Below are 14,404 nucleotides of genomic sequence, written 5' to 3'. Positions count from 1 at the left end.
CTGAGCACTCGAAGGTGTGGACTAGACTCGCTTCTCCCCATTCAGGGCGGACGCTCTGTAAGTTGCCACGTTTAATCTTACACGTATATGTTCAAATGCACTGGCCTTGCCAGCAGCATTATTTACCCAAAACTTTCGGGTTCACTCCAAGTGGGAGATACGGAGAAAGTGGAGAGGACTGGCATTAGTGCCCTATACTAGCTGCCCCCGTGCGATGACAGCACGGGGGGTCCTGCAGTACCAGCAACAGCCATCCACGGACTCTGACCCGTGAAAATGCCTTCATGCTTTCTCCAGACTGGGCCGGGAGGGGTAATGCACCCCCAAAGCACAGAGCTTCTAGCAGCTCGGAGAATCCCCAACTAGTGTGAGTGCAAAGCCTTGAGCCTTAGGGACTGTTGGCCAAGAGGTGACCTTTCTCCCTTCACTCCCTCTGCCCCAAATTCCTTTTCCCCTGGGGTCAAGGCCTGGAGAGATGCCCCCTCCTTTCCCCGTTTACTGGATGGCACAAGCAGCTATGGCCCAGCCCCACTCATACAGAGGCCTATTCCAAGGCCCGGGAGGCTCTGTACTAGTGCGTGTTCTTTTCCTTGGAGAGAACCCCACAAACTATGTAGGTGTCAGAACCCACAAAACTGGATCTGCTGGTGCCACTCCCTCCCTCTAGAGATGCTCCCTGAGAACTAGCATGTGCCCTTCACCTCAGGGCAAAGTGACAGGTGACAAAGCGGAGGCCGTTCCTGCCATAGGAGCTGACTACTGAGTGGAGAGACCAACAGTCTGCAGACAGATGGACAAACATGACCATTCACCATGGCAAGTGCCAAGACGGAAATGCACAGGTGTTTTCAAAGCACATAAAGGAGACTGGACCCTGTGTGGGTCACGAGGGGCTCATGCCCTGACAGGTGAACAAGGTGGGCAGGTTGAAGGGGTAGGCTGAGGCACAGGGGACAGGTGTACAGCACATAGGAGCACGTGGCCAGCAAGAGGCAGAGACAGTTTTCAGCTGAAAACCGGACATGCTGGCTGTGCTTAAAGTCCCCAAATAGCAGAAGAGCACAGTACCTTCTAGAACAAGCCAGAAGCTTCAGCATGGTATGCATGCCCTCCGAGATTGGGCCTTGCTTAGACCTCGGTTTTCACTTCCAGCCACACTCCACCACACACAGGCCCTCCAGAAGGCGGCTTCATTCTCTGGCCTGATTCTACAGGGGCTGCCGTCTTGGGGGCATCACAGCCCCTCTCCCAGGCCCTTCCCTCTGTCCCCAGAGCACCGCAGGGACCTCTACCTTCCCATTAATTCACTGCGCTGCAATTATGTGTTCACCAGATGGCCCCTGTACGAGTTCTTGCTGCCAGGGCCCTTCTCTTTTTCAGCCCCGAGCCTGAAAATGGATGCTAGAACCTTGACCATCTCTCCTTGTTTTCCCCATCTGCTGTCATAATGGTCCTATTAACCCTTTATATCAGCACCTAACTACAGGCTTTTAAAAAGCTCATCACGTACGTTTGTTTGCTTGAAGGTGAATTTTGCAAAGCTTTTTGTTCTGACACAGGTAGAGGTTTTGACCATCCTGTGGGTTACACAACCTGAGACGCCAAACAGCACTTGAGAAAGTTGTTTCTGCAGGAAGCTTTACCCTCAAGAACTGGCAGATTTCTTCAACACAGTTTATCTGCCCGTTGGCAGCTGCCTGGGATAGTTCAAACAGTAGCTGCTTCAGGAGAAAGCAACCATCTTACCAATAACAGTACATTAAAATGTGCCCATGGTATTTAAAAGATAACAAAACTAAAGGGAATAAAGTTAAGACATATACATAATTACTTTACAGCACTAATGTCACGGTTCTGACTTGTAAGACGGTTAACAAGTAAACAGTCCAAATATAAAACCTTCTATCACCTTCACATTGCAGTTTGTAAACTCAAGTGGGTGAAGACCACACACGATGAAAAAGCATGAATGTGACACATGCAACGCCACGGATGCATCTCAGAGACATAACAGAGTGAAGAAGGTCAGACACGAGAAGCAGAAGGTTCAACAAGGGCAAACTGATCCATGGGGGCAAAGGTCAGAAGCGAGGTCACCTCTGGGGGGAGGAGAGGGGAGGAGGCAGAGCACCGGGATTTCCCTGTGGCTTGAACTGGGGGGTGGCACAGAGCACCACCTGGGGTAGGGAGGCACTTGGGGTGCATGGCCTTCGCCAGTGTGTTGAAGTCAAGGCATACAGGGAAAATCTCAAGTGGGAAAGAGCACCCGGGGACAGGTATGAGGTGGGGTGGCTGGCCTGCTGTCCTGGCCACCTGCACTGCTCTTTAATTTCCCAGTCATCTGACATTCTATGCTTCAACTCCTTCCTTCCGCCCTCCCTCCAGTATAAGACCCAGGAGGACAAGAGTGCACACAGATTCACCAAAATATCCTTGCTGCCGGGACAGAACCAGCACCAACCAGGCATGTGACAATATTTAATGACGGAACCAGCCGCTGGGCGTCATTCCAGCAATCCCAGAATGAGCCGGTCTCCTTTTAAATTGAGGCTGCTTGAAATCCCATACCTGTCTTGGTCATGACGTTATCACTTACCACTGGGGATATAAGTATGATAATGGTGCAAACAATCTCAGCAGACAAGGCAGGCATCTCATAAAACCTGTGGTCTTTTGTGAGTGTGCAGACGGTTGTGTGAAGCTGCAGGCACACAGTTAAGTAGGAATGTACCAAGGGCTCCTGGAGGATCCTACCCCGCAAAGAGTTAAGAGAAACCATTGAAGTGATTTGGGAGAAATGAGAAAACAGTACCCAGCATCCATGACGAGTTCCTTCCCTTAAAAATTCCTACAGGGGAGGCACTGGCTTGGTCCCATCTAGGTTAACATCAGGAAAATTTCAATCCAGCCTGAACTTGTGACCCAGATAAAAAGGAAACAGAGCCCTTTTGGTTGCCTCCATGGTCTGAACTGTAGTCACAGAACCAAATTCAACTAGCCCAGGGTATTCCCTTATTTGGATACAAAGCTAGGGATCTGGCTTTGTGCTCAGAGATGTCCGGCTCCCCCTTTAAAAATATCAAAGACGTGCCCAATGGGAGCACGAGGCTGTGCCACGGCCCCTGTTCTCGCCGTCCTGACCCACGTGGGAGGCAGGTTCAGGGGTTTTGTCTTTTGCCCAAACTCCACCTACTAAAGTTCTGAGAGCATTAAAAAAACAAAAAGGAAAACGAAAAAAGCTAGGGATGTATAGTACTAAAGATTAAAATCCTGCATAAATTTGCAAAAAAGTCCGAAAGATACAGGGAGGGAAGGAGAAAGGAAGAAACACTAGAATGTGTACTGTGCCCTGCGTCGCTTCCAGCCCCGTGTGGACCAGGTTTCCTGTTTGCGGACGTGTTGCCAGAGGGGAGAGGATTGATCAGAGAGGGGCTCAGAAGGCTGAGAGAGAAAGGAGGAGAAAGGTGTTGCTGGGATGATGCTGGAAACATCCTGAAGTTACACGTGCTCGACACCCCACCTCTGTCCTAAACACCCTAAGAATTGAGGGGACTGGAGGTGCTGCAGGAATCTCAGCAATCGCCTTATCTCCCCCACCACGCGGATATTTCTGTTGCTCTGTATTGTGTGTACTGTCCCCTCGGGTGTCAGAGGGCACATAAATTGGCAGGAGCAAGTGATTTCGGATAATTACGTTGAGCCACTTTGATTTTTCATTTTCAGCTGGGCTGACTTGCCAACAACACAGAGGGACTAAATGTGGAAGTGATGCCGGATGCAGGCATGAATGTGCAGCGTGGTCATGACCAGGTAGCGCCACATGGGAAAAGGCACAGGAGAAAAGACCACATGGAAATAAAACCGAAATCTGATGAGTTTACATGAATTATGTTTGCGTAAAAATTAGGATGATTCCATTAATAAATAACCTGAAGAAAACAGCAGGATGTATGATATATAAACCGCTTTAGGACCTTCCGATTATGGAAGCAAGTACGGGACACTGCCACTCAGGGGGTAACCGTGAGCCAGAGACAGACTACATTTTGCTTTTCTACTTACTTGTCCTGGTAAATATCCATAAGGTGCAAGAGCATTTTTAAAGTCTTGTCAACATCCTAGGTGGGTTCAGAAAAGAAAAACAGGAAAGAAGATTTAACCACATCACCACTGCCTGCTACAACAGACCTGAAAAAAAATTCAACATTTATAAATAAGGCCGGACAATTAATCCCTTGTTTTCTACAAACAAGGTGTAAGGTGCTCAAGGATGAAACTTGCATCTTTCACAAATAAAATTTGGGATTGAAAATTATAGCATTTTCTCCACCCCCGAAATGGGAAAGACAGTAACGATGACATGTGCCACCCCCTAGATAATGTCCCCGTCCTATCTCGCCCAATCATGAGGTAACAAAAGGCTACAGTGTTCCTGAAACAGAGTAAACTCAAGTAAATCAACCCTTTAGGCCTAAGACACAGGGACCCCCGGCCCCAATTCTCATTTCCAAGTGCATTCACCCTGTCGGGTCTTCAGAAAAGAACTGCAGGCTCTGAACGCTTAGTTTCTGATGTGATTTTGCTAAGCAAGAACTCAAGAGCCTATTCCAGATGACAAACCTCCAGATTTCTGCAGGAGATCTCCTTAAGTCCCTGAAGCCGGTAGAAAGTCCCTCTGAGACAGTCCAGGACACGAGTGGGAAAGCGACTTAAGTAGTCGCAGAAGTCTTCCATATAATGGACCAGGTCTCTCAGAGGGAGGAGGCTGAACCAGGAGCAGAACAGGTGCTCGTCCACGTCCAGCAAATGCTTCTTCCTTCCCATAAGCGGAAGCAATGGTTTACTGCGTAAGGGACAGTGGGACATAAAAAGGGCAGCCGTGAGATGAGCAAGTGAGTGCGCTGGGTCAAACAGTGCAAGTGAGTCCAGTGAAGGTCTTTAAATTATGCACAATCGGTAACATTCTACTAGAGGCACCAAAAGACGACCACTGCAAAATAAATAAAGCAGGGTGCTACAGAAGGGACAGAGGCGACGGAGACCATGTGGCTCAAGATTCAGGACATGCTAACGGCCGCTTCTGCCTGAAAGGCAGGCTCTTAGGGACCAAGGCTAGTGTCTAACCATCGTTAACAGAAAAATTTCTCCTAGATAGTCTGAGCACCACTGAATAACTTTTAAAGTGTATGTAATTATCTAAATAATCCTCATTTGGCTTTAATTTCAAAAGGTTCCGGTAACAGTGAAGAAGCAAGAACTTAATTTAGCTCTCTGTTTTAATCCCTAAAAACCTATGCTAGATCCCACTGGGTTGAGGCAGGAGTGACGAGACTTGGAACAGCTTCTTTGACAAAAGATGACGTAAATGGGGTGGGGGGGGGGGCCGTGTTCGGAACTGAGCAGGAGTATCCATCTCTTTGGTATTTAATTCGTACTTATGTTTTCGTTGATTTTGATTGTTGTACTTTAAAGTTGATTTACCACTTTTCTTTTGTGGATTGTGCGTCCTGCATCTTCTCTACGAAAGCTTTGTGCCGTAAGGCCGATGCTGGGCCACCTTAACCTGTGCCAAGCCATGACCTGACAGCTCTACTGTCAGGAATTTATCGTGAGGAAGTAACGGGGCAGGGACATTACCGGGGTATGCAATAAAGCATGCTTACAGAACGGCAGTGCAGAAACAATCCACGTGCCCAGTAACTAGCTCAAACTAAATTATACCAATTAAGCAGCTGTTACGGGGACAATGCAGGTGTCTAACTGCTGACAAAACACTGTGAAGGGAGAAAACAGGCTGGAACCCAGAAGAGATCATCTGTCATCTGCTGTTTCTTAAGCACAGAAAGCGCCCACATACCCACATTTGGACAAAACCCTGGAAATGCGCACGCCTGTGTCAACTACACGACCGACGGTCTCTGGCGTGGCAACAGGCCATTTTTGTCCTTTTCCATTATACTTCTTGTATGCTTAAAAACTTTTAAAGAAGTCATTCTACAATATGTGACAGTTCTTGTGTTCATAGCAGCAGGAAAGACTATTCTGCCCAAGTTCACTGAGCTTCTAGATGCCCAGTGGTTACACTGAGACGCATGCAGAAGCACAAGCCGACACTTACTTCTCTGGTCTTTGCTCCCGAAACTCCGAGAAAGAGATTCCTTCGAGGGCTGCCCAGGTGTCCTCAGGCTGGGTCCTGGAATCCTTTCTGCAAGCGGACAGCTCCATGCAGCGGTGCAGCACGGGCAGGATGCCCACCCAGAGATCGACCTTTTCAGCAATGCCCTTTCGGCACAGGTTTACCAAGCACGCTTGCCAGCTAGATGGGGACAGAGAGCCACAGATGGCCAGTGTTACACTCACCTGTGGGTCTGACGTCCCACCAGGGAAATGTCCGCTCCTCAGGTGGACCGATGGGAGTCCTGTGGGTAGCTGAGCACTGAGTGATCAGATCAGGGAGAAAAGGGGTCCGTGGGAGACAGGGTATCCTCAGCAACCCCCCAAAGCATCAGGCAGTGAGTAGGCCCTCACGGAAGCCCCACAGCCGACTCCCGATGGTCGCATTTCCATCCTCCTTGACAGCTGAGGAAACTGAGACCAGGAGGGCTGAGTAATGTGCACAGGGAGCCAGAGCAGGGTGTGAACCCAGGCCGTCTGGCAACAGCAAATCGACATATAAAGCAACTTTTTAATTGTTTTTCATAGGGGGGAGCCTATGAAAATATATGGCATATCCCCTACAGTCACAAAATATCAAAGCTTGCATACTTTGAAACACACACAAACTTTGTGCATTTACCACTGTTCCTCCTGTCTGTAAAAACATACAGTGTTTAGCTGGTGCTATAAACCTGTACAGCCAAGAGGCTGATGTCCTAATAAGATACGCTCAGGACAGCCTACCTAATATTATCCTCAAGTTCAATTTCAACAGCTGCAGGAAATGCTGTAGGAAGACTCTGGGGTCAGCAGAGGGGTCAGCAGAGGGGCTCCACTCAGTGTCCTACCCAGTGAACCTAAGCTCCTTCAGGTCGGCTGTGACAGCACAAGCGCTCCCTGGCCCGGCGCAGTGACCCTGTGTCTCCTGAACTGAACACAGTGGTGGCAGAGACCATGGGGCGAGCCCCACGCCGCTTCTGCAAAAGTCCCAGGGTTGGGCGCCTACTGTCAACCATATCACATAATCCTGCCAAAAACATGCCCTGAGGGTGAGCGGTGATACCACAGAGTGTCTCTCAAAAGTAGTACATTCAACAGAATAGGTAATAAAATGAATATACATGCAGGGAAAAGGCCAGAGGGGTCAATAGTGGGTGGTAACATTATGAGTCGCTTTTATTTCTTGTATGGTTTCATCCATGACACACACTTATTTTTAAAATCATTAGAAATAGCTATAAAATCTTCACACACACACATACACACACGCACACAATACCTCTGAAATGTTCCAAGGATCTGGCTGACATCGCCGTGAAACTCGTCTGCTGAGCTGGCATTGGAGCAAAGGAGGTCACACAACAAGGACACATCCGAGTTTGATAAGGAAAACTCAACGCTTTCCACCAACTGAAGGATAATTAGACCCATTCTCAATTTACTCTTCACTGGGCAGTCTTCAGGCAGAGGTTTCCCACTTCCTTCCAGAAATGGTGCCATTTGAGTTTTCAAATAATCCCACAGGTCTTTTTTCACCTGACCCAGGAGAGAAGGAAGACACAAGTCCATGGAGCTGAAGCCATCAGAGCTGCCCTTAGTCCCATGTCAGCTGGGCAGAGGCCAAGCCCCAAGGGGCAAGGAAAGCTCTGTGGGGGGGGGGGTCACCCCACTAAACTCCAAGCACCCCACCCGGGCCTAGCTGCTTGGGCCTATGGGATCTGCCACCAACAATGCCGTCCAGAGACCCCGGTATGGTGGTGGGGCTTTCAGGACGCCGCCCTGGATGCAGGGTTCAACTGTCATCTCAGAGTGGCCCCAGGTGTCTCAAAAGTGCCCAGGCCATACCACAGTGCATGCAAGTGGAGATGTAATTAAGGAGTGTTCCACCCCTTCTTTCCATTCTGCCCACGGGCCAGATGAGGGGTTGGGACCAGTGGTGGGGGCGGGGCCAAGTGGGGAGGTGGGACCAGTGGTGGGGTGGGGCCAAGTGGGGAGGTGGGACCAGTGGTGGGGTGGGGCCAAGTGGGGAGGTGGGACCAGTGGGGGGGGGGCCAAGTGGGGAGGTGAGACCAGTGGTGGCAGGAAGAAAATGGGAGAACAGAGAAATCCCAGGAGTCTCTGCCAGGAGAAAAGGAACCGAAGGTCTACCTGCCCCCACCTGCCCTCCCCCCCCATCCACTGAGTCTAGGGGGTCATCTGGCCTCTAGGAGGTGGGGTGAGGCTGACTGCCCAGTAATAACGGAGAGACAGGAGCAGCCGGTGACACCCCAAACCTGATACCTCCTTCTCTGTGTACTGCAGCTCGTGCCAGGGGTGTGCCGCTCCTTCATAGACCATGGGCACGCGAACGACAGCATAAAACTGTCGGAACTGGGCAAAAAAGTTCTTCAAATTGATGGCATCCCAGGTGCGCAGGATGCTGAAGACGCTGTCCAGCATGACGTGGGCAGCGATCTGCTTCCCTTTCACCACGTCTCTCCTTGTCTGATCCACGAAATGATCCATCACTTTCCGCAAGTATGAAGAGGACTTCACACAAATGATGTCATCATACTGGTGCCAGTCTAGGAGTGAGAGGAGAGCAGTGTGATGCTCAAGGTCATCAAAACCCACCCAACCTGGACACTCGGCCCTGGAAAGCTGCTATTGACAGGCAGGAAAAACGTGAACGAGGCCCGGGTAGAGAAGAAAGAAGGATGGCAGAAGTGCAGTTGGTCAGAGGACTGCAGCCGGACTCCCTCATCACAGGTAAGCGCCATGAGGGCTGGCCCGGGGGCATCACGGCGCCCTACAGGAAGCAGGGCGAGACTGAGGGCACACGGTGCAGCGGGCCTGAAAACACCTGCAACGCGTCTTTCTCAAACTTGGCTCAGTAAACCTGGTGCATGAACTTAGAAAATGACTGCCCGGAGGTTAAACACTTTACACTGAAACTGGATCGCTCGCTAGTGACTGGGGGCCTCTTTGGAAGTTACTTGGTGCCACTATCTTCCCCACGAGGAGCCCTGATGCCCACCCCGTGAAGGACAGTATAGGTGACACAGCAGACAGAGCCCCTGGTCTGGGGCTGGCACTTTGCAGATGGTTTGAGTGTAGACCTAGAAAACCCACGCTATAAAATAATTAGAAGACAAAGAGGTCATACAATGGCCAGAGGCAACATGAATAGTACAAACAGCCCTGAAAGGCAGAAAAAGGCAGAAAGTAGGTGGTTCCGCACGCACCTCCTGCCACTTGGGGCAGGAACTTTTCCATCTGTCGTCTTTCCTGGATGTCCCAGCCCATCCCTGCCCGGTGATAATGCGGAATTCTTATTTGGGTGTCAACTCCGGCCCCAGCGCCTGTGGAAGCTTCTCCTGCCCTGTGCATCCCTGAGTGGCCTACAGGGCCCACATGGGGGACACAGTGGGTGTCTCTCACTTTTGCAAAAATGTCTTGGTCCTGCCAGACAAAAGGTGAGGAGAGAGCTGCTGGCCGGGACAGACCGACGGAAATTCACCCGTTAAAGAGGCTCAGATTTAATGAAAGAAATGAACTAAAACAGATAACAGAAGTCCAGCAAAGCAGTGGTGTGGACACAAGAGACGAGCCTGAGAGCCCACAGCACAGTCGGGATGGAAGCAGACGGACTGGGCAGGAGCAAGGCAGACATAGCAGAACTGGTCTCAGGCAAAACCTAACACAAGGCAAAAAGCATCCCCAGGGGCGGAGCGCCAGCCGTCCGCAGTCCCGCAAGCATCTGGGCAGCCTCAGGAGTCGCCAGGCTGGAGCCTGGAAACCCCTTCCTGCAGCTCCCGCTGCTGTGGCTCACATTTCGCCAACGAGAGGTGCTGACAGACTTAGGAGGAGGAAGGACGGAGGAGTCATCTGTCTGTCCTGCTCCCTCTCACTCTGCTTATTGGGGATCGTAACACCTACGTTTATTGAATTTAACATAGATGAACCACTACCACACTAAATGGAGCAAAGCACCAACATTCTTTCAATCAACGAAATTCCAGCCCTTTGCAGACACTCCTGCCAAATCACCTGGAATGAGGTCAGCAGCTGGGGCACTTTTGCACCTGGGCCCACGCAGGGACCTCCGGATGCCTGGACGGCCAGCAAAGCCCTTCCCATCATCAGCCCTTCCATCCACTACCAGGACTCGATGCCTGCAGCTTAAAACGCCTGATCCAACACAACTGACTGGGGCACCATCTCCCAAGATGCTCTGAAAGTCACCCTGCCAGCAAGCCATCTACACCCGACAGCCCACAGGACAGGTCGCAAGTTAGTGCCCAGACCCAGGAGCTGACTGGAACACGTCTCTCAGGAGCTGACAGATCAATCTTCTTAAAAGAGGATTTTCATATTAAATAGGCTTTACATGATGGATACGTGCAACTTTGGAGTCCCCAAAACGGACCATCCATTCTTTCTGGGGACACATGGAATGGTTAGGACAGACCAGGCATTAGGCCACGCAGACCAGGCAAGTGGCCCATGCATGCACACACACACACACACACACACAGATACGCACACACGTGCGCTCATACCACACACACGCATGCATGTACACACACGCACATACACACACCACACACACTATATGCAGTGAGTGGAAAACAGAGCAAAGAAAAATAAAGATAAAGAAAAAAAACAGATATAAACACGAGGGACAAAAAGAGGAAATGGAGAATAACGTGATGGAAAGAAACCAGAAGAGTGGCAGCGGTGACACAGTAGAGCAGGGCTCAGGCACCTGCAGGACTCTCCCGTGTTTCATTCCCAGTCGCCATCTGGAAACCTGGGAAGGGGGTCAGGTCCCCTTCTGCCCCCAACCTGCTCGCCGCTAGCTGCTGCCCCCCACGCCCCAGCTCCCTTCCTTGCCAGCTGCTTAGCTTCTGTCCTTTCTCGCCATCACAAATTCTGTCCCTTGTTTCCTAAGCAAAACTCACGAGACACTTGCTTCCAATCTCAGGTTTATTGTTCACAGAGCCCGGGTGGGGATGGGCCACCGCAGGGCAGAGGGAACCCACTTAGACAGAGGGGGCCTCTGCTCTGCAGACCAGGAACCTGGCACCTGCACGTGGCAGCTTGGATCGGGGCCCTGTCAGTGGCTCACCTCCCGAGCTCAGCAGTGAGCCTCTGACGTGCAGACAGCGGTTGACATGATCCTTATGTTGACGTTTGTAGATGAACTCATACTCCACAGAGTCCTTGCCACGCTGGACCACATACTTGTACGGGACGGGCTTATCCACGAGCTCCTTGCGAATGATGGCGCTGCCTTCCACAAGGGACCCATGGGGACCTAAGTCCCTGGGGACAAACAGGGTACCAGCTGGTTAGCGAAAACCCTCGGAAATGTTTGTTCTTCTCAAAACACCGCACGGAGTGCAGACCTAGATCTATAAACCGATGCTGACCAAGCAGATGCTTCTGGAACGGGGCACGGTTCCCAGGCAGAACCTACAGAAAGCGGGCCATGCTGAAATGTGACAAATGAGTAAGCACATTACAGGGAAGAGCTGTTTGAAATACGCATTTTCCTAAAGTCTCAGGATATCTATCATCAGCTTGACAAAAATGATCGTTTCAACCTGTTTCAAAGACGGGACGTTCAGTGCGTTCCCAAAGGATGACGCCACGCCCTTGGACATACTCACTTGGTGCAGTGCAGCTCGCAAACATTATGCTTCCACTCGGGCTCCCCGAGTAGTCTTCCCCCCCTGACAAACACCTTGTGCTGCTCAGGGTCGAATTTAAAATCTTTGGAAATGATTGCATGGAAGTACACCGTGATTCCTTCCCCGGGGCTCAGAGGGCTGCAGGAAAGCCACAGAGGAAACGACAGTTAGACCTGGCTCTGCCTACCATCTGTGTACACTCACGCACGCACACATAACGTACACGCACACACATACATGATCCTTGTTTCTTGACTGCATTGACACACACCCAGCAAAAACGCAAGAAAGAGCGCCCACAACTTTGGACACACTGCCTGCTGTGGGGGTCCTCTGGTCTCGCCGTTTACAGTGGTGGGAAGGTGGGTACAGGGCAGGGACAATCTCTGCCCATCTCCAAGGGCTGGGGCCGTGGAGGGAGGAGGCTGGCTGGTACTCTGAATGTGACAGCCTCTCCTGAGTTCTGTAATGACCCCAGGGACCATGTGACTGAGCCCTCAAACCAAGCCAGCAATTGGAACAGGTAGCCCTCCCCCACCAACCTCCGGGTCGGTTCCCTTCCCCAGAAGAAAGTCAACAAGCAGGGCAGCCTGGGCATGGCGCAGGGTGGGCGCCGGCTGGCCCTTTTCTTCCCGGTGCACGCTGGCTGGGGTGCACCCTACCTCTCCTTAACTTCATGTGCGCCAGCTTTCTGGTTTTTCTGGTCCTTCTGATTTTTCGCAGTAGCCACGTCACTTCTGTTACTCCCTTCTGGCTTTTTCGGGTCTTTTGGCTTGGATTTCTCTCCAGTAACGGCTGTCTTGTCCTTGGTTTCACGTTCCTGGAACAAATAAGCAAACCCCAACCTCTAAGACAGGCCTCCAAGTTTGCCTGGCAGTCGATGCTTCTCACAGCAGCCAGAGTGCTCGGAACCTTCCAGGGCCCTTCTGGTGCCGCCACCACGGCCTCCAAGGGTCCCTCTCCCCTCATCACTCCTGGGGCACCCTGAGCAGACAGCACACTCCACCTCAAGGCCTCTGCACATGCCATTCCCTCTGCCGGGGACACGTCCCCAGGTCTCCACATGGCTGGCCTCTCACCCTCGCAGGTCTCCTCCTTGGACAGGCCCACGTTCCCGCCCACCATGTCCGGCACCCTCCAGCCCCTGACCCTTCTATCTGCAGGGCACGTCTCATGGCCTGACTGGGCTTTGTCTTCCTCCCCTCCAGAATGTGAGTACGTGAAGGCTGGAGCTGGGTCTTGTTTGTGGCCGTAGCCCCGCACGTAACACGTATGTGGGGAATAACTGAATGAAAGACGAGCTGGGGAAGGAATGGGGCCGAAAGGAGCCACCGCTCCCCGGAAACCTCACCTCCGGGTGCTCTGGTGCACTCGCTGGCGACTGTTTTGATTTCTGAGTCTTATTTTTATGTTCTTTGTCAGCCCCTTTCCCTGGAGGAGCTGGCTCCCCCACAGCATCAATTGCCTGGAAGAAATAAAGACCCCAAAATATCAGGGCCAAGATGACAAAATGGACAGGGAGACTTTACTCAGTGGCATAAGGGTCAGCATCTGCCACCAGCCCAGTGACAGAGGTCAGCTGCTCAGGGGCCCCTTCCACAGGCCCCTTTGCGGGAATAAGTCCCAGAGGACGCCTTTCCTAGGCAGGGAGGTGACGTCAGAGCCGCACCGACAGCAAGGTGTCGAGGGCACAAGGGACCAACCCAGGTCATCACTGTCCCATAACTCACCGCAGAGGCGGGGGCCACGGGCTGCAGCTCATTCCTGGTCTCAGAGTGGCCCGCGTTTGAGCCAGGCAGCAAGGACGCCTGGGCAGTGTCTTTCTTCCCAGGAACCCCGTCACTGGCAGAGGCGGCTGGGCCAGCCCGCTCCTGGGAGAGGCTACTGCCCTGGGAGGGGTCGGGGGTGTCGTGGTCCTTCCCTTGCGGGAGGGTCGCTCCAGGCGTCTGATCCTGGGGTGCTGGGCTGCCTCCCGTGGCTGCTTCTGCCCCTCCTGCAGTCTGGCCCTGCAGAGACCCTCTGCGGCCACCGCAGGGTGTCATGTCCGTGCCTGGGGGCTGGCTGGGCGGACCACCCTGCTGGGCTGGGCTGTGGGGCAGGGCTGGGTCCTGCAGCCCAGGGCTTCCGAGCGAATGCAGACTACAGGAAACGGAGGGGGGCGGGGTCAAGGAATCGAGCCCTTCGGAAGTAGGAGCATTCCTCTTCTTTTTCTTTTTCTTCCTTTTGCTCTGGACAGAAAAAGAGACACTCATTTTACTTGTTAGGTTTACTCGGCTCTCGCCCATGTTTTCCTCCAATTTCCTTTCAATTGGTCAAAGAATGTCAAGCCCAGCTGGACCAAGATGCTGGACGCCCATTACACCTGCCAGGTCTTTATCTTGGGAAGAATTAGACTGAGACACAAAAGGAATGGGGGTGTCGGACGGAGCTGAGAGCTGAGTGGCTGAGCCACTGACGTCACGTGCAACCCCCCCCTTCTGATGGGACATCCCTGTAAGGATGGCTTTCGGACGTTGGAGAGCGTACGTGGGCTTCCATATGTCACACGCTTATGTTGTGTGTGGTATGTACAC

At 52.0% G+C, this 14,404-nt stretch overlaps 1 protein-coding gene across 5 annotated transcripts in view; it reads right to left on the bottom strand.

Moving 5' to 3' along the window:
* The window catches only part of RNF213 (ring finger protein 213), a 99,360-nt gene that overhangs the window by 64,890 nt on the left and 20,066 nt on the right, over nucleotides 1–14,404 (bottom strand). For all 5 annotated transcript variants that reach the window (XM_019735541.3, XM_019735542.3, XM_074319384.2 and 2 more), the window contains 11 exons: nucleotides 13,562–14,059; nucleotides 13,183–13,296; nucleotides 12,494–12,651; nucleotides 11,811–11,969; nucleotides 11,267–11,463; nucleotides 8,437–8,720; nucleotides 7,436–7,692; nucleotides 6,119–6,316; nucleotides 4,621–4,843; nucleotides 4,063–4,118; nucleotides 2,597–2,750 (listed from right to left, as the gene is read on the bottom strand). In XM_019735541.3, the coding sequence (XP_019591100.3) occupies nucleotides 2,597–2,750; nucleotides 4,063–4,118; nucleotides 4,621–4,843; nucleotides 6,119–6,316; nucleotides 7,436–7,692; nucleotides 8,437–8,720; nucleotides 11,267–11,463; nucleotides 11,811–11,969; nucleotides 12,494–12,651; nucleotides 13,183–13,296; nucleotides 13,562–14,059 (2,298 nt within the window). The remainder of the gene's footprint in view (nucleotides 1–2,596; nucleotides 2,751–4,062; nucleotides 4,119–4,620; nucleotides 4,844–6,118; nucleotides 6,317–7,435; nucleotides 7,693–8,436; nucleotides 8,721–11,266; nucleotides 11,464–11,810; nucleotides 11,970–12,493; nucleotides 12,652–13,182; nucleotides 13,297–13,561; nucleotides 14,060–14,404) is intronic.

Source organism: Rhinolophus sinicus, chromosome 12, assembly GCF_057876585.1.
Source record: "Rhinolophus sinicus isolate RSI-liver-muscle chromosome 12, RSI-T2T, whole genome shotgun sequence".
NCBI lineage: Eukaryota > Metazoa > Chordata > Mammalia > Chiroptera > Rhinolophidae > Rhinolophus > Rhinolophus sinicus.
Note: the sequence above shows the minus strand (reverse complement) of the source record. Positions and strands in the feature narration are given on the sequence as shown.